This window comes from Pundamilia nyererei, unplaced genomic scaffold, assembly GCF_000239375.1.
Source record: "Pundamilia nyererei isolate P.nyererei 1_Seehausen unplaced genomic scaffold, PunNye1.0 scaffold00007, whole genome shotgun sequence".
Taxonomy (NCBI): domain Eukaryota; kingdom Metazoa; phylum Chordata; class Actinopteri; order Cichliformes; family Cichlidae; genus Pundamilia; species Pundamilia nyererei.
In genome coordinates this window covers 2,955,610-2,981,931 of record NW_005187408.1, presented here as the reverse complement: position 1 = coordinate 2,981,931, position 26,322 = coordinate 2,955,610, and the positions used below count along the sequence as shown (strand labels likewise).

General features: G+C 42.2%; 1 protein-coding gene across 4 annotated transcripts in view; it reads left to right on the top strand.

Annotated features, from left to right (window-relative positions):
• Positions 1–26,322, top strand: part of sema5a (sema domain, seven thrombospondin repeats (type 1 and type 1-like), transmembrane domain (TM) and short cytoplasmic domain, (semaphorin) 5A) — a 145,488-nt gene that overhangs the window by 113,809 nt on the left and 5,357 nt on the right. For 3 of the 4 annotated variants that reach the window (XR_001290638.1, XR_311447.1, XM_005722540.1), the window contains exons 16-21: positions 722–947; positions 18,363–18,572; positions 20,628–20,798; positions 20,990–21,145; positions 24,176–24,220; positions 24,888–25,099. Coding sequence is in view for 2 of the 4 variants with exons in the window: in XM_005722540.1 (XP_005722597.1) it covers positions 722–947; positions 18,363–18,572; positions 20,628–20,798; positions 20,990–21,145; positions 24,176–24,220; positions 24,888–25,099 (1,020 nt within the window). In the remaining 2 variants the exon portion in view is untranslated. The remainder of the gene's footprint in view (positions 1–721; positions 948–18,362; positions 18,573–20,627; positions 20,799–20,989; positions 21,146–24,175; positions 24,221–24,887; positions 25,100–26,322) is intronic. The other variant, XM_013916000.1, reaches the window with a different exon arrangement.

Sequence of the window (26,322 nt, the reverse complement as noted above, 5' to 3'; positions counted from 1 at the left end):
ATATATATACACACACACACACACACACACACACACATATGGCACTCCTGAGTAGGTCCCACATATCATATTGTTATGGCTTTAATGGCGTGTTATTCATTTTTACCGCCTGGCTTTCAAAGTCAAATGCAGATTGGAGGAAGAGTTGCCATTATTACTGTATTCTTCGCCTCTTTCTGTGTCAGCCTCTTGCTGTCCTTGGCTTCAGCGCTCCTTCTCTCCATCTTTTCCCTGTGGTTATAGATTACATTTGATCAACAATGACCTTTTCTGCTTGGATTGTTTGCCTCTTTCCATGTTCGGCAAGTGGTCTAATGGGAGCATATCCATAGCCAGTGCGTGCAGGCATAATGGCACGCTATATTAGAGCCAGGCAAACCAGGCCTGGTTGGTTTGTAAAGGGTATTTTTGGGAATGAGTGGCACTCGTTCTGGTAACATGCCGTACTGTAAACCTGCCAGAACCAGAATCAAGAGGCTTTCAAGGATGAGCGATGATGAAAGGCGTTGGTTTTTTTTCTCACCCCTTTATAGTTTGTTTAATTTCACATGAGCGACTGCTGAGGGTTTCAGAAGGCATTGTCCGGGTCATTATTATGTTTGGAAAACACAACAGAAGGTTTTTGTCGGAGCCTGTTGTGCTAATTATCGCCTCGGTCATTTGTGATTCTCTCTCGTGAAATAAAACTGTGGGTTAAAATGCAGTGTTTCTGTGCCTGCAGGAGTACCAGTCTTGCAACACTCTGCCATGTCCCGACCTTAAAAAGACCACACCCTGGACCCCGTGGACGCCTGTCAACATCTCCGACAACGGCGGCCACTATGAGCAGCGTTTCCGCTACACTTGCAAAGCTCGCATCCCAGACCCGAGCCTGCTAGAAGTGGGCAGACAGAGGATCGAGATGCGCTACTGTTCCAGCGACGGATCCACTGGCTGCTCCACTGATGGTGAGTGCATAAGAGGGAAGAGACTTATGGTCTCTTTCCAGCTCTCTCAGCCTCTGGATGTTCCTGTTTTCCTGCTCCAAATGTCCTTCTGCAGCTGCGGGTTATTGTCCTCCTCGCTTCAAGTCAGTCCTTCTTTCTGTTTGGCTGTTGCTCTTTCTCTTCCTTTCTCGATGTCCTGGAAAAGTTATAGGAGCCCTAGCTCGGTCAACTCTCGTGTTTACCATCCCGTCCTCCTCGCCTTTATCAGACATCAAGGCGTCAGATGTGCTAATGAACTTCCAATCCAAAGCGATCAGCAGTTTACGACTAATTTCATCCGCCACGCTCACATGCACAGAAACGCAAACAGACACACATACACACAAGTTCATTTACAGCCTCACAAAGAAGCAGCAAACTGCGGCTCTTTATCCGTAATTCCAGCTATTCCCATTTGCTTAAGTCGCTGCACCACACGGTCTCAGTCAGCCACACCCCTGGCGAATTAAACGCTGTAAATGTTTGTACAAACAGCCTGCTAATTGACGAGTTGTTTATGTTGTCCAAGAGAGTATGCGTGTTAGAGAGGAGACATGCAGGATGGCATCGCACCACAGCAAAGTGATTCAGATACAGCAGTTAAAGTTTGTTTATGGTGCCGCTCTCTGCCTCAGAGGGGAAAAATTTGTTTTTAAAGGGCTTCAGAGTTAGCGCCCGGCTAAGCTGCGGCGGCCTCCCATCACGCTGGGTTCATCTGCGTCTCTGGGTGGTCTGTTGCTACCACCAATCACACGCCACACGCTGCGATAATCACTGAGGTTAGCCTTTTTGATCTCACCACCTCTTCCTTATTTCTGATTATTAATATCCGTCTTTCTTCCAGGCGCTAACAGTGGTACAAGTTGTTCTCCTCACACTTTGAAGCCAGCGCTTAAATGTTCCTGAAGGGTTTTAAATGAGCGCCGACAAGCACAGAGGAAAAACCTGACTGCAGACTCAAAGCTTTAAGAGGAGTGACAGCCACACATCTGAGACGTTAGAGAACAAAGGCTCGAGCTTTAATAGGTCTGTCTTGTTTCTGATTAGTGGGAGGAAGTAACCGACACAACGTGTTTCATTAGGGGTTGTCACCGGCAGCCCGACATCAGATTAGCTTCAGTGTTAATTACAACAATTGGAGAAAAAAAAAAGCAAGGCAGTGATTTCAGCAGTCACTTTTGGCAAAGTGTTAGTCTGTGCAGGATGCAAGCCGACTATAGGATCCAAGCAGGCAGATGGTAATACACCATATGAGCTGAGTAGTACTAGCTGTTAAAATGTAGCTGTTTTTTTGTTTTGGGTGGTTTTTTTCGCAGATATACCATCATGAAAATGATGGTATATCTGCGGAAAGCTGCCATTAGCTCAGCTTGTTAAAGTGGAAACTTTGTAGCAAGCAGGTTGCGTTTAAACCATTATTTTGCAGGGGAGGTTAGGATATCTGTGCTAATAGAGACAGACTTCATTATAAGTACTGTGGCAAAGATTATCAACAGCCATGATTAGTTGTGAGGCTGTTGCACTTTACACTTCGCTTTAACTAGATAAGTAATTAACATCACTGCAGGCAATGTTTCTAGTCTCCTCAAAGCATAGCCTTGTGAATAACAGGGTGATTTAATATGGAATTGGTGAAATATGTGAAATGATTTTTTCTTTCTTTTTCATTTACTTTCTGCAAATGTTCTGTGAAGCAAATTTCCTTTCAACATCAGAACGGTTTAACTCAAATCTGTCTTTTTTCCCTCCTTTTTGAAAGAACTGAGTTACGCGTGTTTGAGCAAAAGGGAAAAAAGGTTTAAAAAAATACTTCAGTGTGCACTTTGAAACTTCTGTTTCAATTAGCTGCACTGAGTGAAGTGGTGATCTATTGAGGTGTGCGTGGCCCCTGTGTTCTCGTCCGCTCCGTCCCGTGTTGATTGTCCATCTCCGGTCTTCGGTATGATTCACTTCTCGGAGGAGTTTTAAGTCATAACTGTCGAAAAAGAGGACAGACTCCAGCGATCCACTTCTTCATTTCAGCCATCATCAAAGTTGCCATCCATCTGGAGAGCACTGGTGTGTGTATTTGTGGGTTTGCGTGGAGGCGGGTAATATGTGCGTTTGCCTTTTTCTTTTTCTTTTTCTTGGTGGGTGGATATGTGCACATTGTGTGTGTGTGTGTGTGTGTGTGTGTGTCTGTGTGTGCGTATGAGACACTTTCAATAAGCCCTCCTCCTCCTACTGTCCATCTCTCATGTGGTGCCAGATCCCCGGGGACAGCAGTTAACTTTTCTGACAGCAAGAGGCTATCATAAAGTAATTACTACCACAGCGCTGGTGTTTATTGATACTCAAAACTGGGGCAAAGGACAACGAGATCCCTCTGAGACAGCGGGACCCCGAAAAGAAATGGTGTGTCACTCAATAAAGATTTACTATTTGCATCAGGCAGCTTGCAATCGATTAGAGTTCAGCTCACATCACGCGCTTTACCTGTGAGAGCCAGTGTAAACAGATTGCTCTATGAAGAGTGGCGGGAAAGTTATTTGAGACGGTAATCAATTAGTGCATAGGCCACAATAAACATGTTGCTGTTAATCCTTAGCAGAGGACATGTTGAGACACTTAAGGTGAGATAGTGCATCCAAGTACTGTTTTTTCTTCTTTTAAACTGCGCTTTGTCTCCTAGAAATTAATGCAATTTAGTCCATAGGTGACATAATACTTCCTTTGACTAATTGAACACAATATTTGTAACAATATTTCTAAAATAAAAAAAATGTATTATTGTTATCATATTGAATCGACCATGTGATAAATGTCTGCAATTGCAAAAGAAGTTTGTTTTTGTTTTTTAAAACAAGTTTTTCTCATACTCTGAGTCAGATATCTCCACTCCAGAGGAGTAAATTTACTTTCCATTTTTTATTCTTGTTTATATTTATCTGCATTTTGGAGTAGGGCTGCACAATTAATCGTTAGAAAATCACGATCTCAATTCATACTTATGTGCGATCTCATTTCTAAATGATTTAAAATCCAACGATTAAAAAAAAAGAAAAAGAAAAAAAAGACGACAACGATTGTACCGCATTTTGATCCGGGACGTACTCTGCATGAAAACAAGCGCTCACTCTTCCTGCTCAACAAATGACAAGGGCGGAGCCTTATACCACGTGATACAGAAGCTGTGCCGTGTGATGCTAAAATTAGCAGGGAAAAAACAACGGAGAGCACGTCAGGGATGACGAGAAAGTGACAGGAGAAAATCCGTCCCGGTCAACCACCCAAACATCAATAACGGGAACCTTATACAGCGCTTCCCTATACACGTCAAACTCCCGCAGGCACAAAGAAATTACGGAGGCTATCACTTATCACCTGACCAAAGATATGGCTCCCATCAACACTGTGCAAAACGAGGGATTTAGGAAAATGATCAACACCCTAGACAAACGCTACACAGTGCCATCCTGCAATGATTTTTCTATTGTTGCACTACCTGCTCTATACACGCAGCGTCGAGCAACGGTGGAGACGGAATTTCAAGCAGTACAACATTTTGCGGCAACGACAAAATGTGAGACATTTATTGTTTTTATGTTCAGTCTCAACTGTTACGAAGTTGATGTGCAGTTAATAAGTGCAATAAATATTTATACTGGAAAAGAAAATCGTGAGAGAATCGTGATCTCAATTCTAAGCCAAAAAATCGTGATTCTCATTTTATGCTAAATCGTGCAGCCCTATTTTGGAGGGTGTTTATTTTTACAGAAGGGTTTCTTCATGTATCATTCAGTACCTGGTTTAGAGAATGTTTTTTTTCCTGGGGCCTTATTTTTTATAAAAACAAAATTTGTTGTTTTTTTCCCCTGTGGCTGTCAATAGTATCAGAATTATGAAGTGGTAAAAAAAGAAAACCCTCTCGTAGCTCAGCTGAATGTAGTCAAAGCTAACAGCGGTTAGCTAGAAGCTTCTAGTTTGCAGCTTTTAATCAGAAACTACCTCCTGCAGCCAAGTGTCGTCTGAAAACGCAGTTTTATTTGTAAATTAAGAATTCACAAATATATTGGAGCCACTTTTGGACCCCTTTTTGCCTTCAAGCCTCTTTCAGCTGCTCCCTGATTCAAATGGGGTCACCACAGCAGATGGATCCAAAGGTTGATTTTGTGGGTTTTTATGCCGGATACCCTCCCTGACACAACTCTCCCAGGGATTTGTGTGTCATCCCAGTCTCAAAGCAGTGATCTTTCATATATTAGGTGAATGTGTTAACCATTATACTATGGAGCTGCTCATCCGTTTGCTTTCAGAATTCTGCCTTAACTCTCTGTGGGAAAAATTTAAAAAGATGCCAATCTCCCATCACGTCCCAAAGGTGCTCTAGGGGATTGAGATCTGGTGACTACGGAGGCTGAACTCACTGTCATGTTGAAGAAACCCGTTTGATTGGCTGATTACATACTTGCATTAAAAGGGCTCATGCCACCAAACAGTGCTGAGACCCATTCATAGAAAGAGCAAGCTGAAATCTGTCAGAAGTGTGAAATCTCCAAGGATGATGAGACGGATAACGTGCGTGGCAGCGTTCGGTCAGGACCATTTTGCAGTCTTTAACAGGATCAACCGTTAACGCCTGCTCGTGTTAACTGATGACCACAGATGTCAGTGCATTCATGCCATTTTGATGTGAAAAGGACTTAAGTCAACAAAATAGATTTCCAAACTGTTAAAGAATTAACATGTTGCTGTTACTGACTTAACAGCTTAAAACTGAATATAAATCCTTTTTAAAAAATGCATGTATCCACTTTTTCACACACTATATATAAACATTCTCTTTACACACATTTTTAAGTGAACTAACCTTTTCGTACTGCTAGGTATGTTCTTGTTTGGATATTCTCTTTTGAAGTCAGTGCATGAACATTTTCTCTCACTTGCCGCCTTGCTGTCACACTAATGTCACTTCCCTGCAATTTAATAAAAAGCCCACTTTTCCATGTTGTTTAAGATCTTCTCCGCCGCCCTCCTCCTGGGCACTGTGTTTGTACACTCGTGCATCACAGCCATCAGATATACCTGATTTGGATTATATTCAGACACATGGCAGATGTTATTGGCACACACCTGGAAGTGTTATCACGGACATACAGATAAGAAGAAATTAATCCCCTGTCAATACAGGGGGAATAAAACTGCTGCTGGAGCCAACCTAGCAGCTTCCTTCTGTCTTTGTTTCACTGTTGCCTCGTGATCGCTATCTGTCTTTATTACGAGAGACAAATTATGACTATATGATTTAACCAAGCATTTACAATGAGCTTTTATGTAACATACTGACTTGTTTCATATCAGTGATCGTAGCTTAATGATAGCGATGAGTTAATTACTTAAGATCTGTGGTGATTTAAAGACCTCTCTTGTCATGTACACCCATTTATTAGTCTCGTAGCTCTTGTAGTCATTTTCCTTCTTTTTCACATCTTACATGGCTGAATGAAAAGCCAAACATTTGATCAGTTGGATACATATAAGTGTTAAACATGAAGTTCTTTTTAATTTTTCAAAAGCAAAACATAAAATCTATAGATTTCCTCTCCTGTTCATACAGTATATCCTAATGTTTAGTGCATACACATACCTACACCCCTGCTTTTCATCTGCTTCTCTATGGATGGAAGCACACTGTAGAAGCCTTGCACAGTTGATGGTGTCACAGATATGCCCCCAAAACCTTTAGATACTGCTACAGTGCATGTCTTGTATTCCATCCCCAAATGGCATGTATGCACTTAAAAAATAATAACTTCATACCTCACAAATGACAACGCAGGAATTCTTAATTTTCCGAATCATTTGGTCCTTTTTTGCAGACATGAATTTTGCTTCCTGAAATGCTGTTTTGTCTGCTTGTGTGTCTGTTTGTTAAGCACTGTGCCAAAACTGCTTGGGGGAGAGGTGGGAAATTGGCAAAGGAAGAAAATTCAATGCAAATTCAAATCAAGGATGGCTTCCACGGTTGTTTTTTTCATAACAGCAGCTTGTGAACAACAACCACATCAGGCAACTGCTTGGGGCCACAGGCTGTTAGAGGGTCAGCGAGGGCTCACACACTTTACCCCACTCGCCCATAAGCTAGCAGAGGATTTGCAGTGGCATCTAAAGGAGCCCCAGTTAGAGGTGTGTGCAAAAAAACACCAGCTGTTTAATAATGTAAGCCTCCTCAGCTCTCTTTTTAATGTAACTTCAGATTTTTTAATGCGTGGAAACTATGTCTAGTAGTTTTCTTCTCTGCTCAGGTCCCCAAACTGTTGCAGGGTTAAAACACAGAGTGACAGACAACAGACGGCCTCGCATTCACAAACCTACAGTCAATTTAGCCCAACATGCATGTCTTCAGACTGCGAGAGGAGGCTGTAGTATCTGGAGAAGACCCACACAGACATATGGAGATAATGCAAATTCCACACAAAAAGGCCCCAGCCAGGATTTGAGCCCAGGACCTTCACGCTGTGAGGCAAAAGTGCCAACCACAGTGCCACTTCTATAATTAAAATTCAACATCCGCAAGTAGCTGATTCATTTTTGGACAAAGGAGTAAAGCAATGCTATTGCATTCCAGTATACACTACAAAAACTCAAAGGCTACCAAGTATATTTGTCTTATTTCTAGTCAAAATTATCTCATTGCACTTAAAATAAGACACAATGAGCTACAGAGCAACATTTTAGTAAGATATAGGAACTTTCAGTAAGAACAACACAGTGAATCTTGAAACTAGAGAATTTTTATGGCGTTATTTTGGTGCCACTATTCTGAGCGCACGTAAAAAAAAAATTGCAGCTACAAGTGTTGCATTTTGAGGAGAAATTTATTTTGAGCGAAGAAAAGCTAAATTTGAGTGAACAAAATTCATTGCTGCGTGCAAAAAATGTATTTCAGTGTTTGCTATTATCCATACACACACACACACACACACAAAAGCAGCCCCTCTCACTCAGTTTTTGCATTTGCGCTTGCTCGCAATGTGTTGCTCGCGCTCTCAACATTTCAGTACACCGTTATATTTGTGCCATAAAACCAGCCAATCACAGACTCGGATGCAAAAAATCTGATTGGCTGTTTTGGTCTCCAATCAGCTCGAAATGACGGAATGCAATATCCCAGAATCCATTTCGTCCAAAACTCAAACAAGGCAGTGGCGGAGGAACACAGAGTGGCGGAGCATGTTTAAGTTTGGTTGGGGTTTCTTTCCCACAACCAATAAAAATCCAGACAGAGCTGCTAACATTGCTCAAATATATGAGAAGGCATGCCCTCTTTGGTTTCATGTATGCTCCACAAATAGGGGTAGACAGAACCCAGCACGACACAACCTATGTGGAATTAATAAAGCTTGCTTGCATTCTTTCTTCTGTAATTCCTTACTGTGTTGCTTTTTTCTCAGATTTTTGAACAGACTGAAACCACAACACAACCCTTTAAGTCTTGCCAGATATCAGGCTGCTTGCCATTCAGGACTGTGACTGCACTCTCTGTGTTCGGGGGCGGTGTTTTTTTGTTCCGTCAATTATTCACCAATCAAGCAGCCACCTGTATTTGACATAAAACTGGAAATAACCCTCCCACTGTGGCAAGGATTGAAACCAGCTCGCTTTCTATCATTAGTCAGCTTAATGTAAAAGACTTCGTAGCTATTACTCGCTGTCTGTGCTGCCACAGGCCAGCCCACTGCACTTTAATTTTAAATGACGGTTTCTGCAAAGCCATATGTCGATAAAACAGATATTCTTGTGCGATTCAATCTGTACATGTGGTGAATTGGTTAAAAGTTAGTCAGGCTGGTTTTATGTGAAGCAGTGGTATAATCAAGCTAAAAAAAAAAAGCTTTTACGCTTGATTATACCACTGCTGCTTTAAATGTTTTATCATTTGCATCACACAAAGCCAGAGGCAGAGGCAAAAGAAAGCGCTGTAAAGATGAAAGAAGGTTGTGAGTTTGTAATTTTGCTAGCTTGTGCTGGTGAGTGATGGCTTCATTTTATCCTAGGGAGAAACGGTGGCTTGTCAGCAGCCTGATGTGTTTCACTTCAGCTGATCTGGTATCAAGGCCAGGGCCCTCTCATGGACGAGAGATTAGTTCTTGTGCACGGATGTCGTGAGCAGGCACTGAGTAGACACAAGACAGCGCTGAGGGACGACTCTGACGGATGACAACCAACCCAGTGTCCTTATTGTCTTTTTGGTATTTCTCTTGCTCTCTTCCTACACTCAATGCTCCCTTTTCATGTGGCTGTTACTCTGTCAAGCAAAAAGAGTAAAAGTAGTTGAGCCAACAACAGAGCGCACAGTTTAGTTAGAGACAACGTTATACAACACATACATCTGGTACCTGAGAGGCCTGTTTCTATGGGAAACTGCTACAAAATAGTAAAAAAGATTGAATGCATTCCTTATTTTGCTGAATAAAAGTAAGGACGTGAAGGTCTTCACAAAGGATGAGAGATGGAGAAAGAGTGCGACATCCTGAGAACCAACAATAATCTACAAAACAGCTGTTGTTTCAGCGAGGCGAGATCATTTGGAAGAATTGAATATTATTCATTGAGATAGAGAAATAAATGTATTTGGTGATTAGTCTCTAATGACCTATCATGTCAGAGTGGAATCCCTAAATAGGATTTAGGACAGGACCCTGGACACTGGTGGTGGTGAAGATGAAGGTGGAGGTTTGGATTGAGCTCTGAGTTTCTGGATGAGGTGGAAGGAAAATGACAGAGAGTGCAGATTTAAACCACGCAGAGTGGAAGCTGATTGGCTCAAAGAAGGCAGGCAAGAAGATGATTGGACTAGAGTAAAGACGTCAGTACTGAGATTGGCAGCGTGGGAAAGTGGTAGTAATGTAATGAAGAGACTAGCAGCAAAGAATCCAGGATGCAGGCAGATGAGTGACTACAGATCTTCTTTACTTAACTTGCACATAAGCTTCATATCTAATTCCATCCATCCATCTTCCATTTATCCAGTTTAGGATCCTGGAGGGGCGTAGGAGTGTGTCCCAGTTGTCATAGGTGGAGTACGCCCTGGATAGGTCGCCAGTCTGTTGCAGGGGTAGCACAGAAATACAGGCAACCATTCACAGTCACATTCATGTCTATGACAAATTTAGATTTGCCAATATACCTGTCATTTCTGTGGACTGTGGGAGGAAGATGGAGTACCTGGTGAAAACCCACGCAAGCATGCAGAAAACACAGACTTTACACGAGCAGCATCGAGCAGCGATTAGACCTGTTACCTGTTGCAAGAAGGTTCAGGGTTCAGACTCAGAGGAGCTCTGTGAATATAGCAATGAAATGTTATAGATCCATTTTGGTCTTTCTTGACTTGATTAGAGTGCACTGGTGCACAGTTGTTAGTGCATAGAAACTGAAACTCAAGCCAGGAGGTTAAAAAAATAGACCTATGAGGCAATATTGTTTCAAGGCACATTTCTGTAGCACACAAATTGCTCAAGAACACTTGTATCTCGTTTTATTTGTTATAAACAAGCGCCTAAAAATAATCTGTGATTACTGTCAGCTTCTCTTGCTTTCTTATTAGCACCGTTTACGTGCATCGCATCTTTAAACTCAGTTTTTCAAAATCTTACGGTGTATCTATAGGTTATGGACTCGTGGTTTGCCAAACAGCAAATATTTGAATGCTTCTGAAAAGAATCCCTCTGAGGCTAACTGAGATTTGAATCGGTACACAAAGCTGAGCATCAGGAATTTTTAATAGCGAGTAATCAAAACCACGCAGCACATTAATGTCTAACCTCGTGTTGTGGATGAATCATCATAGGTGTTCTGTTGACTGAGAGAGCAGCCACACTGATCATTTTATTTTATTAAAGATAGAAGAATTTGGGTCATTTTTGATACCACAGTGTTTGTATGAGTTTGGGAATTGAAGAAGAGTTTAGTCCCAGCAATGGCTATTGACGTCCGACTTAATGGGCGGAGTTCCTTTGTTGGCGTGCAAGAACCTTATAGCACTACTCCAATCAGGCCTTCATGTAGAGTCGGCAGACAGAAGCCATTCCACACTAAAAGGCATGTGAAAACCTGCTGGGGTTTACCAAAAGGCAGCTCTCAAACCATGCGAAGCAAGATCCTCTGCTCTTATTAAAGAAGGATTTAACTGTTCCACTGCGATTCCATGTGTAGCGAAAACTATGCTCTTGTCGTCACTTCATTAGTACCAGCTCAATAGTAGCAGCATCATGCTGTGGGAATCTGTAACAGTGACTGGGAGACTAGTCAGATGGAAAAATGGATGCAAAAAAAGATAAAAACCAAGCAAAAGTTTACATTCTAAATACCCAACAGCCTAAAACCATGCGGAAACTCGGGAGCATCATCGGAAAATATTGTTGATTCGGCCAGTCAGAATCTGGACCAGAACTCAATGGTGCACTTCTAGAGAGACCTGAAATTGGCTGTGCACCAACACTCCCCATCCAGCAGGGACAGGCTTGAATGATTCTGCCAAGAAGAATGAGAGAAACTTTCTGTTCCAAGTGTGTAGTATCACTCCCAAGAAAACTTGAGGATGTTATTGCTGCCAAAGATGTTTTAACCATTCACTAAGTGAAGGGTTTGAATGCTTATGTAAATGAGGTATGTAAATACGAAAACCCCTCCAAAGGCCTGTGTTGCTTGTCATTGTGGAGTACTGTGTTCATTTTCTGTAATAAGTTGATCCATTTAAGGAAGAGGCTCTTCATTTGCATCGTGTGTCTCTACGGCAGCGAATGGCTTAAATTGTGACGCTCCCGTGTACTTTTTAAGTGATGTCGCCTTAGTTGCAAGATCCCGCCCTGTACGCCTGTCAGTCATGCCTCACCTAAGCACGTAACCCGTGCCCTCCTCCAGATTGCTGTCAGATGAAGTTCATAACCTAATTGGAATTAACTTGACACCAAATTTGCAGGGTAAGATTGGGATGCCAGTGACACGCTGCCTGTTTCACCTTCGGCCCCAGCGCTTTACAGAGCGGCACAAATTTTTGTGATTTAGAGTCAACAAAATTAGGAAGCCAGAGTAAGCGGTTAAAAAAAACACCACCTGTCAGAATTTCTTTTTTTAAAAATCACTTTTTTTTACTTTTTGGCAGAAAGCCACTACAACATGTCTGCATGAAATCATGGCTCTAAGCTCTTAAAAACATCGTACCCGAAGGTTTTGACAATGCCGTCTAAACAGTTTTCAACAATAAAGCTTAACAACAAAAGAAAAGTTTTTGGGTGCTCACATTCAGGCTCAGTGATGGGCTTTTCTTTGCCTGTGTTCTCTGACATTGATTCACTTTCAGCTTTATTTCCCTTTTTCTTTTTTCTGACTGCTACCTCAGAAAGCCAGGCAAATTATCAGGGGAAGGATCTTTCTTTGATGGTAGCAAGTTTCCTCAGTGCAGGTAAAGAAATAAGTTTCCTCTTACACTGTTTGTTGGCCATCATAGAGAGTTGCATTGGCTGTGTTTTTAGTTTTTTAAAATACAACAACCATGTGCTTGATGTCCACCAGAACAGCCAGCAGAACCAGCTGAACATTTGTGTTTCTCGTGATTGTATTGGCAGGAGTGATAAATGGAAAGAGCTGGCCTTGAGTTTCTTTTCCTCATATGTGCTCCTTCTGCTGTATTCAAAACAGAAATCTGGTCAAGAGAGCTAGAACACCAACTGTGAGACTATGTTCGTCAGTAGACGATTTATATAGAACATAAAAAGGTAAATTATGTATAAGATGTATATTTCATATATGTCCTGGTGTGTGTTGGACACAGGGCTGCCTGCTGTCACTTATACTTGGAGCATGGAGGACAGTTTATCTCAGGATTTCTTCTCTACTTTTTGCAAGTCCCGTGGGTCTTTTGGCTTCAACAAGCCACGACCTCCAGCTTGCTTGTGTTTTGCAGCTGAATTTGAAAGGGTTGGGACGTACATTTGCACCTCCAAGTCTGAAACCATGGCTCTTAGTTGGAAAAGGAATGGATCAGGAGTGAGTTGCTGACCCATGTGGAGGAGTTTTAGTATCTTGAGGTCTAGGGAAATGGATTGGTGTGGCGTCTTCTGTGATTTTGATGCTGTACCTTTTTGTTTTGGTGGCCAAAAGAATGAGCTTGCTGATACACATGATGGAAATAAGTTGTCTGGGTTCGATCTTAGAGATAATTTGAGGAGCTCAATTATTCAGGAGGAACTAGGATATCTTCTGGGTACCTCCTACGTGGGATGTTCGGGCATGTGCTGCCAGAAGGACACTGCAGGACAGATCCAGGACACACTCAGCTCACTTGGGAATGCCTTGGTATCCTGAAGAAGCTAAAAGGAATGGATGGATGGATGCATGGATGGATGCATGCATGGATGGATGCATGCATGGATGGAAGCATGGATGGATGCATGGATGGTTGTTTTCCAAAGTCTGCCATAGAGTTACAGACTTCAGGTTTTTCACCTTCCAACAAGGTGTTTATTTCAGTTAATTGTTTTCATAGTATAAAAGTGAAACCTGAAACCTGCATACTGAAGAAAAGTTGTAGTTACCCTAATCTTCTTGTCATAGTTGTTTTATTGTTGCACTTTGAGACAGACAATTGCCAGCACTCTCCTTGATGGTACATTCAAAGATAAATTGTCAGTCAGAAGCTACAAATCTTATGATTCAATGCAGAGCTTTCTTGTCAGAAAATCAAAGCCTCAGAAAAAAAGACAAAAACACGCATGGGCACTGTGAAATGCACAAGGTTGGTTGTTAGTGTGGTTCAAATTTTGGATTTCAAACGTTGGCAGGGATGAAAACTAAATACGATATGAAGTTAATGGCGCTGAAATTCAGCCATAAAGTTTAACCTCCTGGAAATCCCTTTAAACGTTAAACCCTGCAAACACTACAAAGTAAATAAATGTGGTTTATACATGCTGGAGGTCGAATAATGTGCTTTTAGTCCTTGTATCCTTGTAAGCCTAAATATTACAGAACGTGAATAAAACCTCCTCAGTCCGATAAATCAGTCTGTAATCAAACCTGGAAGTAGGGATGACAGTATTTCAGCAGAGGACACCGCTCTCTGAAGGTGCAAGTTGGGTCTTTAATCCTCCTCATAAAAACATGACAAACTCCCCGGATTCAACTTAGGTGAATTCCAGAAACATCCCGTTCTAGTACATTCAGTAATCCGTCTACTTATTTCAAGTTAGCATTTAAATCCATGTTCTTCTGTGTGTGTGTCTTTCTGAACTTGTGCACTCGTTCCTCGCGCTCTTCAAGAGTGGGTTTTTTAATTGCACTTTTACAAACCTTTAATTGCCTCTTCCTTGAGAGTGTTCCTCTAGGGGGTTTCTGGGTCAGTCATCGCCCGGCAGACGTCAGGACAGCACAGGTAAAACGGCCACGTTGTGCCGCTGCAAACAGCCCGAGCCCCTAATTTTATGGTTTTACAACTCGTACCATATGTACAAATGGCCATACATTTCTAAACACTTGCAGGCACACACACACATTGAAAGAAATGGGTCCCTCCTCAGGGACACATTGCTGATCTGATATGGAAAGTAAAGGCGGAGGGGGAGGAAGAGTAATAGGGAGTAAATGTGCAGTTCAGAATCTAGGACAAGCTGGAACAAGCACTTCTCCTCTCCTCTTTTCTCCCAGTGTGGTCTTGGTTTACTCTGGTGCTGATAAAACTTGACAGTTCATCTCTCTTCTCTACTGAAAGTTTCTTTTTTTCAAATGTTTTCCACCTGTTTGCCTCTCACATCTGTCTATCTTGAAGCCGAGTTGTCTTTTTAGTTTGCAGATGTCATCTCAGCTCCATCTCTGTCTTAACAGTTGACTGTACGGTGCATTCGATTGCACGGCGTTGCGTGTTTGCGCGGCCTCGCAAATTTTTTTCTTTTTTTACAAATCCACCATTGCTCTTTTTCGCAGCATCCATAATCCCACACACACATAACTTCGCCAGTTTGTTTACAGTGCAATTTGCCTTTGAGCTGGGTGTGAGGTTCAGCGAGGGGAGGAGGGAACTCTTTTTTTATGTCCTAGTTTCTTTGCGGTGGGGACTATTGGATGTTGCACTGTGTCCTTCCTAGCTTTGGCTCAGCCTAGCCTGTCAGGAGAGTGAGGATTAATTCTCTACGGCTGTGTGTGGTTCTTGTGATGATCGATAGATCCAGTCGCTACCTATTTGATAAGGAGGGCACCAAGCTGTTTGTTTTGGCGACAGGAGGGCAGCTCCTGTGAAGTAGCGTTAACAATATGCACAGTACATCAGAGCAGCCCCCGGCAAGAAGCTTAAACAAGCAAAGGGAGCAAAGTGCAGTGTGTGTATATATACTGTATTGTGGGTTACACACAATCCAAGGCTGTGTTTGCACATACTTGTATTGCATGTCTTGACTGCAGCGCTCTTGTAATGTGTGCCTACATATTTGCACATATGAGAAGCATTAATGTGAAGCAGTCCATCTCCCTTGGTGCAGTGGTCCAGTCTACCGGGCTACTGAAGGCTGATAAAGAGTATGGGTCATACTGCCAGGTGGGACTGTCCATGCCACTTCCTGCTCAGAATCGATAAAGAGCTGGGGGCCTTGAGCCCTCGACGGGCCTGTCAGCACTCACACCATCTTGACGCCAGGGTGAGTCAGCCTGTGCACCGCCAAGGTCAGCCGTAGTTATGAAGAGGTTGAGGATTTGCACTAAGTAAACACACTCTCTTCTCCCTGAGAATACAAAGCAGTCGCGCCATGATAACTGTCAGTGAAAAGAGCAATGCTGACAAAACAGCAAGGCCAGGCTGGAGGACGGAGAGATAGCAGCAAGACAAAAGGTAGGAGGAGGTTAATAGCAAAGGAAGTAAGAGAGAAAGAGAAGATTACAGAAAGGCCGTCTGCAAAATAGATGAGATAATAATAATTAAGAAAAATCAAAAGATTAAGAGGAGAATCAGACACAAAAGGAAGGTTTCACGCTTGAATTGCTAAGATTCGTGATCCAGATGTGCATCTGCGGTCTGTGTGAAAAGCCCTAATACGCTCTCCTCGCGCTCATTTAAATGCAAGAGCAAAACGAGACGGAGCGCAGAGCAGACGCGGTGCAGGCACTGAATGAAGATTTGCATTATTATCTGAAAAAAAAGTAATATAAAAATCACAGCACAGTTTTCTGAAGGAGTGAATCATCAAAAGAGCGCTCGGTCAGTGACTGTAGTTCCATCGGATGTTTGAGTGATTATCGTTCAGTCGAACAGACGAATTTGCTCTTTTCATTCAAAAATGCCAAAAGCTTTCTCTCTCCACTCATTCTGCTCATTCTCTCAGAGCAAGGAGCTGATTAATGCGCGCGGTAATTACAGTTTAGTAGAAATTAGGGTTTCATATTTCATTAGGAATCATCTATTCGACTCATTCCAGATGAGAGTACACAGAGTAGTCAAGTGATGTTGTTTGATGAGCGAGCGTGTTCGCGTGTTGACGGGGCGCATGCTGCTCTCGCTGAATCCATCTTTAAAGAGAAGATTAAAATCATGGGTTATGTTGTGTAGCTGATTTCTGGTGGCATGTGCGTTTGTAGAGGTTTAAAAGTTTCATTGCTCAGAGTCATGCTAGGAGTTTTGTGTGGCACACACTGACTTTGCACATCCCGATTATAGCAGGTGGAGTGTTTACGGTGGTCATCGTGTCAGTATTGCAAGTTACCATTTTCCAATTAGCTTTAGCAATGAGTGAGGACCCTGACAGCCACTGGTTTTACAGATATTGGATCATAAACCAGAGGGTTACATACTGATGCAGTTGGTGACAACCTTTTGCCACCTGAGTCTTACTTTCTGATTTATGACTTACCTTTTTCAACCAAAGTCCCAATAAGAAGGCAACTACACACAACTTCCAGCACTTTCTGTGCACCTGTCATAAAAGTAAACCAATAAGAAATACTTTAAAATAAGTCAAAAGTTTCAAACTAATAAATACGTGCCATTTATTAGACAAACAACTAATTGAATTCACATTTTTTTATGCCTAGACGTGAGCTGCCACGCTGGACTTCCCTAAGAACTCAGAAATTAATCAAGCATAGCATTCAAACACTAAAACTAATTTTTCTCTTCAGGGATGCAAGGAAATAACTGTGATTTGGCATCTTAATAAAATAAAAAATCATAATGTGCTTTAATGTGTTTCTGTTTCTTTTATAAATTAGTGCATTTGAAAAGTCATGGATAAGAACAAATTTTAGATTTTAGCATTACAAATATTACTTCAGTTTAAGAGCTTGCACATAACGGTGGATTAACCATGATAAAAAAAAAACATTTTGGTAGTTACCAATACTGTTGATTTAAAGCGACTACAACACCTAATACGTTGTACCTAATTGCATTGTATGTGTAGAGAAATACTGGAGACTGTATGTTAAAGATGAAAAGTGATGCTAATATCAAAGTGCCTTAAATCTGCAATCTTTCTTATGACCGTCTCCTTTGGCTGCACAAACAAGACAAATTGGCTCCAAATCTATGGAGAATCACTACTTCTCACTTCATTTATGACCTCAGTAAAACTTTTTAGTTCGTGATTTTAATTGCTAGTTTCCCTATCTGTTAGAGCATGATGTCTATTTGTAAATGATGGTGTCATGTAGAGTAAAACAGACAATAAATCAGAGTAGGACTAACAACTAACTGTTTTACTGCTGCTTTACTTTCAGATACAGCCTTCTGGTCTGGTTTAAAATCACCAAAATCACAGATTTGAGTCTTCCAAACAGGACATCACAGGCTAATTGATGACATCATATAGAGTTGGCATCATAAGAACTATAATTAATAATCATCCTTCAGGTATCAGCAAATCTGTTTGCACAGATTTGGGGGACTAACCTACCCAAAAGAAAAAGATACCAGCCATCCCTGGATCCATGCTACCTGCATTACTCAAACACAGAAGTGGGAATGAATAAACCGACATCTGTGCTCCTGACTGATTGTTTGAGACAGCACAGTAAGACTGACAGCCTTTAGAAGCTCCTATCATTTGATGAATTCCCTCAAATTGCTTTACTGCAGAAAGTCATTAAAAAACACCACAAGCCAGGAAGTGGTCCAGACTCTTTCAGCACAAATTGAGCTAAAGCTTGTAGCTCCCGACTCTAATAGTAAAGGCACATACACTGTTGTCAAGAGTGGTTATTGACTCTCTGCCCGCTTATTGCTGTTGAAAATAGATGCGCACATTGATGCTAGTAAGTGAGAACAGCCATCTGCTTTCTTCCTGCAAACAGCAGTGCTCATTATTGAGAAATACTAACAATACCACAATTTTAGATACCGATGAGAGTTTTGTCACACTTGCATGTGTTGTTTAGGAGAAGTGCTTCGTCTGGGGAGGATCTCAAGTCACACGGTAAACGGTGCCTGGTCATCCTGGAGTTCCTGGTCTCAGTGCAGCAGAGACTGCAGCCGGGGAATCCGAAGCAGAAAGAGGACCTGCAGTAACCCAGAGCCCCGTTATGGAGGTCAGACCTGCTTGGGGCCGGCACAGGAGTACCAAGAGTGTAACATTACCCCTTGTCCAGGTAAGAAATCCACAAACATATTCTGTACAGTTAAATACATGAGAGGATTTCAGTTAATTTTATAGTAACAAAGGCATGCATCGATTTAAAAAAAGAAAAAAGACTTTCAGTCACACATTTAAACACACACTCCTCCGCACGATACTCGGGCTTCGGCTTTTTTGTTGTGGTCGGTTTTTTCGTGTGATTAATGTATAAGAAGTGCAGAGACAAAATCACTGACCAAATTATCAGGAACCACAAAAGAAATCAGTTGCAGATAAGAGGTGTGACGAAGACCCCAATTTACGCCAAGAATCAAAGAGACAATCCCTGTGGCGCTCCACTGTGTAATTACATTCCTGGGTAATTATGCTGCCAGCTATGGGAGGCCTTATTTTGTTGTGAAAAGCCCTGAGACAATGCATTTTCAACACTCCTCTAGTGGAAGACGGCAAGAGGAAGCTTTCTAATTAAAAGAATACTCTGTCTGACAAGGAAAGTAAGCTGTTTAAATGGAAATCCACTGCTTAGTTTGGCATAAAGCACACCTGGTATCCTGCAAAGGCGGTAAGCAGACAAGCAGGACGTTGTCTTGGATGATTATTAATCAAGCCCCCCTGGAGAACGGCTTTGCTATCTTGCTAAAAGCCCGGATCGGCGCATCGTCTTCAACACCCGCGATCTGTCTTCATAACTGCTGCCAGGCTGCAAGCAAGCGAAAGAGACAAGAGAGTGAATGGCCATCTATACTATTTTTACAGCCTGTTAATTCATTCAGTGAAAGCAGACACCATTCAGCTCCTCAACAGCTTGACCATTCTCGCTAATAGGGTAAGCTGTTATCAGCTGCGAGCTCAGATGAGGACTTTGGATGGATCTCAGAGAATCTGATTTGGTTTCTCCTGGAGGAAGGTTGCCACAGGTGCTCGCCCCTTGAGTGAAACGTTGGGTGAATGTGCTTTGATTTTCCTGCACTGCGTTAATACATGTAGTACACTTTTTTCTGGGACGTTGACTGGAATAATACCACATCTACAACATGTTGATGAACAGCTCTGCGCTCCTGTCCCCCAAAGGAAAGGACTTGAGCAGCAATGAATACTAATGCACACTCAATTAGCACCCCTCTCAAAGTGAGATATTATTTCGAGGTATCCAAGCCAGGCTGGAAGACCAACTTTAATCCTCCTTTGGTTAGTTTGCTGTGAAGGAGCACAGGAGACGGGGGGTAAAGCGCAATGCCTACAATCCATCTGCTTTGGAAACAAATGAATCCAGGTTTTTCTTGAGTCTGCACCCGAGATGAGACGATCCGTCATCGAGGGCCAGGGATCGACTTATGTGTCACTCTGTGATAGAGAAATTACACCGAGATGACAAAAAGCATCGGCAATTTCAATTACCTGCACAGCGCTGCCAGCCATCTCCAAGTCTTTAAAAGCAATCGAAAAGGGGATTTCTCTCTGCTACAATGAAGTGAGGTTTTATCCAGATGACTGGCAAAGGATATTTGCGTCTGCTGTGATTCATGTGTAAAGATTACACCATTTTTATTGCTCTCTTTATTCCTCTCCTTTTATTTCTCCCTCTCTTCGTTCTCTCCATTCATCCACCTATTTATGCAGCACGTCTTCTCTGATAGCCTGAATATTCATGTCTTTTAAATGTCTGTTGTTTGGCTTGGCATCACACGAAGAGAGAAGCCATGCAGCGGACTGTGATGCTTCATTTATCTTTATTAATCACAGGAGAGAGTGTTATTCCAACGGTTTAGGGAGGTCAGGCCTTTGCTGTAACAGCTGGGTGAAGCCCAGCTTCTTTCAGTTCAAGACACAAGCACATGTTCTCCGTGCCTCGTACGTGTGTATCAATCATTGGTGTTTCAAAATGGATTAGAGTGACTTCAATTGAAACTGTCTGTTGTAAAGGACTCGGAGATATGAAAACCCTCATTTTTAGCAACCGTTTTATTTGAAAACCAGAAACAGCAGAATTTAGTGACTCTTTCCTGCTGCCTTTATAATATCACCTCACATTTATATTAAAAATGTGCCACTGATATCCCCGGTTTAGTGGACGGCAGCTGGTCATGCTGGTCTTCGTGGTCCAAGTGCTCAGTGACGTGTGGAGGGGGTCACTACATGAGAACACGAACCTGCAGCAACCCCCTGCCAGCCTACGGTGGGGACATCTGCCTGGGTCTTCACACTGAGGAGGCACTGTGCAACACGCAGCCTTGTCCAGGTACTCACACACACACACACACCTTAAAGATAAGCAGCTACACAGGCTCATTGTTTATTTTCTTTAGTTTCTTTGAGCCCCTCAGAGGGCACCCAATGCACCACTAAAATACTCATCCAGTGCAGCACACACACTCACATACACCCATCGGGCAGGCTGTGTGTGAGGTTTGCTGTCATTGCCGTTTCCAGAGAGCTGGTCCAGCTGGTCAGAGTGGTCCCACTGTGACTCCAGCGGCGCCCAGCTGCGTGTGCGTCACTGTGATGTCCTTTTCCCCACTGGAAACCAGTGCTTAGGAAACAGCAGCGAGACCAGGCCGTGCTCTCCTGACTCCAATTTTATACCAGGTGATCACACACACACTTCCTTCCTTCCTTCCTTCCTTCCTGTGTAGAAAAATCTTGGGCAATCATGCATGACCTAACACACAAGTTTAAACACACACACACGCTCTTCACTACCCACCACCATATGCCCACAGCAGCAATTGAGTTCATTTGCAAGAATCCCATGATAATGAAATGCGTTATTGATCCCTCTAGGGGACCCGTCTCGTGTCAGAGGTCAGGTTCAGCGACAGGGCAGCGCTTTCGTGGATGGTTGGGGTTATAAGTATTTTGCTCAAGGACTCTTGAGTACGGCAGGTGATTAGGTGGGGGCGTGAACTCGGGTGCTACACTTAAGGGCAGTCCCTCCGCCCATTCCAACAATCCTGCTGCCGTATTAGTTTCATTATGAGCCTATGAGTCTTGTCAGGCCATGCAGAAAGCACTTACACAAGCAGTTTTGCATTTCTCAAATGGAAGAAATTGCTCCTGCATGCTGTTTGTATCCGGTCAATGAGGTATTTTTGCTTGCCTCTCTGTATGTGGTGTTTCCATAATAATGATATTACCTTTAATGTTGAAAGCTCTTTCCTAATGAGAATAGTTATACTGTTAAGGCAAGAGCGTGTGGGAGTGTTTTTGCCACTTGTGAACAACTTATTAACAACTTCTTAAATGTCAATTCAAAATAGTTGAGCAGAATGTTAGGTACAAGAAAATAAGATAGACGTTATTGATTGCACACAGGGAGCTAACTGCTCACCGGGGCTGCCAACTTGCAGAGACGCCCACCGTCAGGCTCCGTCTCACAGTCTCAGGCTGCCTAAACAAATCTCATATCAAATAACAGTAGATGTCTTCTCTTGCCATTGAATGTACTACAGGTTAAAAAAATAGGAGAAGACATTTTGTGTTTTGCTCACAGCTGTTTGTAGGAGTCTTCACCTTTGAGGTTTATTTAATATACATAACTTCACCGACAGAATCTATACGTGCACGACAGAAGTTTCAGTATCACTTTATTATTATCAGTCGAGATCTAATATTAGGTAGGCTTGTGTGCAGGCATGCTTATAAGCTGCAGTTATATTTTATTTGACTACCTTTCTCAGGTTCAGTCTTGATTTTTAGCTGTTTCTGCTCTCCCAATTCAAAAATACTCATGTTTATCATGCATAGATAGACCCCCATAAATAGGACAGGACTCAGTAGTTAGAATAAAGACTAATTTTACTGTACTATAAGTTGCTGTCATTCAGTAAACCTTGATTAGATTCTTGTCAGCAGCACAGCAGCATATTAATTGTTTGGTGTATTGTTGTGCTTTGGGACTTGTCTCAAGGATACACTCAAATACATCCCGCCCTCTTTGTCTAAGGGCAATCTTAGAAGTCCGTCCCATCAATTTACAGCTACAGCTACCCAAAGCAGTGGCACCTTTTCATTTAGATGGTCGTTTTATAGGTTTAAAATATTGAAAATAATGAGATTCATCTTCCAAAAATTATTGTCCTAATCAGGAAAATAACTGGTTATTCTTCAATCAGCTTTTTATGTTTTCAAGAGTTCTTAACATAGCCTTTGATTTCTACTTATTGTGTATTGTCATTAAAACTGCATGTTCAATGGAAATTCAGCAATCTCACAAGCTGATGATCCATTTAGATGACACTAAATGAAGGAACACATTGTTCTTTTATTGCAGCCTAAAGCTGGGCAGTCCTAGAGAGAGGTGTGATTTCAGGCTGCTCTGTGTTGGCAAGTTCAATGCTACCTGTCGACTGATAAAAAAAACAAAGAACAGGACAAAGCTGCGACATTAGCAGAGGGTATTCTGAATCAGGGCTTAATGTAACCCCACTAACTCAAACTGGTTAGTTGATGATCATTCATCCCAGTTAAAAACCATTTTAGCTTGTATTTCCAAGTGTGAAATAAATAAATGAAATGAAATGAAAATAATGTCTATTTATTGTTGATAAAATCCTACTTTGATTTAGAGATAGGATTAAGCTGAGAGTAATCAAATCAAGTTTGCATATGCAACACATTTGAAAACAACTGAAGTTGATTAAAGTGCCATACACGTTGCATTGCAAGTCACGTCATAAATATGTGCAAAAAAGCAAGACACAAAAGAGAATTTACAAGATCAATGGGTGCAGAAAGCAAACATGATATGGGATGGAAGTAAGACAGAAGAGAAAAATGGCTAATGCGCCTAAGAACAACTCATGGTGGTTGGAAACATCTTAAGATGTTTCCTGAACCGAGGGGTTAAATGATTATGAGAGGGAGGTTTTTACAGAGCTTTAAGAAGTTAGGAAAATCCTTTCCTTTTAAAACCTCAGCATACTTACTGTAAAACCACATGCACATTATCTCACGCACACACCATCAGTATTGACATCTGCTTAGACAGGCATCTCCCTATCGACAGCCAGTAATGTGAGACACAGAAAAGTATCGATCTCTGCTACACGGAGATCAGTGAAACTTCTCCCTTTATCTGAGGATTCTTGTGCTGATGTTATTCACATTGTGTTACAGGGAACACTGGGAGGGCTGCGTCTGCAAAAGCTACCCATTCACGAGTAAAGTCCCCGGGTCTAGAAACTTCAGGGATCATTAGTTATCAGACAGAATAAACATTTGATTGAAACATGGATTTGTAACCTTTTCTGTATTAATTAGCAGGCGTATAATACTCACGAGTACCTTCACAGATCTTTGTAGAATTGCCCATTTGCCTTTATACCTTATCATCCATCCCATTTTATGGGAAAGGTAGTCCATTAGGGTTCATTAGCAATGTCTTGTACTTCATTTCCTTTAATGGGAGCTGATACTTTTCATAAACCACTCCAGGTGCCACAGCCGTGATTAGCTTGTGGAGTTTTTCACGATAATCTGTGCCGTATTGAGCGCAGCTTTCATCCCCACATTCACCTTCAAGGGTTCACTTTGTCATGCTAACAGGGGAGAGTATATGTGTTTGGCTGTATCCCTGATACCTCTGCCTTTTCTTGTTGTTTCTTTTTCCTTTGCCAGAAGTCTCGATCGCACGCTCCAGTCAGGAGGAGAGGCGCTGTGGAGGTAATTTATATGTGTGTGTGACAGAGGGGGTGAGATACAGAGAGGGGGGATATAGCACCTGGCAGAAAACACGTACAGTATCATGGGCAACAAGATAGCTTTGCAATCCTGCTTAGCCGCACTGAAACTCTCAAGTAAATACATCCAAGAAGCAGGAAAGAAGAAGGTGGGCAGAGCTGATCTTTTGTTAGCTTTTTTTTTTTAATGCTTATTTTCTGCCATAAATAAAGCTCTCATTTCAAACTATCATATTCTGAGCACTCATCAAATTCTAAATGTATTATTATGTTAAGACTAAGGTTAAGTGAGTACTTAAATGATGACTCATTTGCTATTATCAGCTGCTAATAGCTGTTACAGTGTTGCAAAGGGTACAGCAAATAGCATCTATTAAGCGTTTATATTTTTTCTTTAATCTTCTTTTCTCGCGCACACAGTGTGTAAACAGAGCATGTCATCTCCGTGACAGATTGTTTTCTTCTTGCACAAAACAAAGAAGGGGGGGAAAAATAGCAGCAACAAAAGATTATCTATTTTCTTCAGCGATACAGAAGGGTCTTTTTTACTGTAAGACACTCCGTGGTTACCGTATGAATTGCTGCTTCAATTGCGCTTCCGCCGTGTGAATCAGCAGAGAATTACCCGCAGCCTCTCGCTCTCCTTCCAGACTTCAACCTCTTCCACATGATTGCCGTGGGGCTCAGCAGCTCCATTCTTGGCTGTCTGGTCACCCTGCTGGTCTACTCGTACTGCCAGCGCTACCAGCAGCAGTCGCACGATGCCACCGTCATCCATCCCATTTCAGCCGCGCCGCTCAACACCAGCATCACCAACCACATCAACAAACTGGACAAGTACGACACCGTGGAAGCCATCAAGGTCTGTAGACTTTATTTGCCCCGGGTTCGCCGCGGGTCACGCTTGACAAACGTCGAGCTATTTACAGGCAACATTTCCTTACTGTTTGACTTAATCAGCTGACGTCCCCACTCTGAGTCAGTGAGCAACGGTTTGCCTCTTCCCCGGGTGTCAGCTGTGATTAAATGCACTTCTTACTGCATGACTCTCACTGTCACGCCACCTCCTGTCGTGCTCAGACACTCTCTAGTTGTGTAACAGATAGGCAGCTGTGCGTTCATCCTCACTCCCTGTGCCTCTGCTGTGTGTCTCAGTGTGCGACTGTTCTGTGTCAGTGGTCATACACTGCTTTCTCATAACATACAAAAGTGCAATTACTTATTTTGCGAGTAGGAAGTCGGTGAAGAGGCTTTGCATCTGCACATTTGCCTGCTTCTTTGTGTCATTATTACATCCTAAAGTGCAGGCAGAAAGTCAGATGTGTGAGAGCCAGTGAAGGAGATCCAGCTAGTCTCAACGCACAAGCAGCCTCTTATCCACATCTAGATCAGGCCTTTACTGCCAGACTGGGCAGCTGATTACTATTTGTCCACAGATACCCCATACTCCAGCTGGGCTTTTCCAGGTTCCCAGGGCTCTTTATTAAAGGTTTAAAAGATAGTCTAGTGGAGCTCACTAGTGATAGGCAGCTATTCTAGATGTAAAAGTTGTTGTTTTGGCACAAACAAGGAATGTTTTTAGTACTACTTTATGTTTCAAGTAAACATGTCAACCAGTGATGCACACAGTTTTAGCATTAGCATTCCTAGCATTTCCTAGCAAATGTACTGCAGTTCAGCCTGTACAAAAATAGTAGCTGTTTTTTGAAACAAAAAGGTCCTCGATGTCAGGCCAGCACGCGAAAGCAGCTTCACATTTCCAGGCGTCTGAAGTATAATAAAGTGTAATTTAGTTCTAGCATTAATCTGTTTTTCAGCGTAGCTTGCATTCATTTCAAACTGCAGGATTCACTTTTAACTTCACAATAGAGGATGATTATCCGGTGGTTAAGTCTGACGTCACTAGCCGTGTCTGGGCCTAAACTCAAACTAAACGCTGCAGGTCCATATATCAAACGATCACTATGGCATTACTGAGAGTTGAAAAACTGTCTAAAGGCTTTCATCTTTAATAAAATGATCAGCGTTCTGCTCTACCAGGTGTAACAATTGAGTTTAACATCCAGGCATCCATGAAAACGGAAT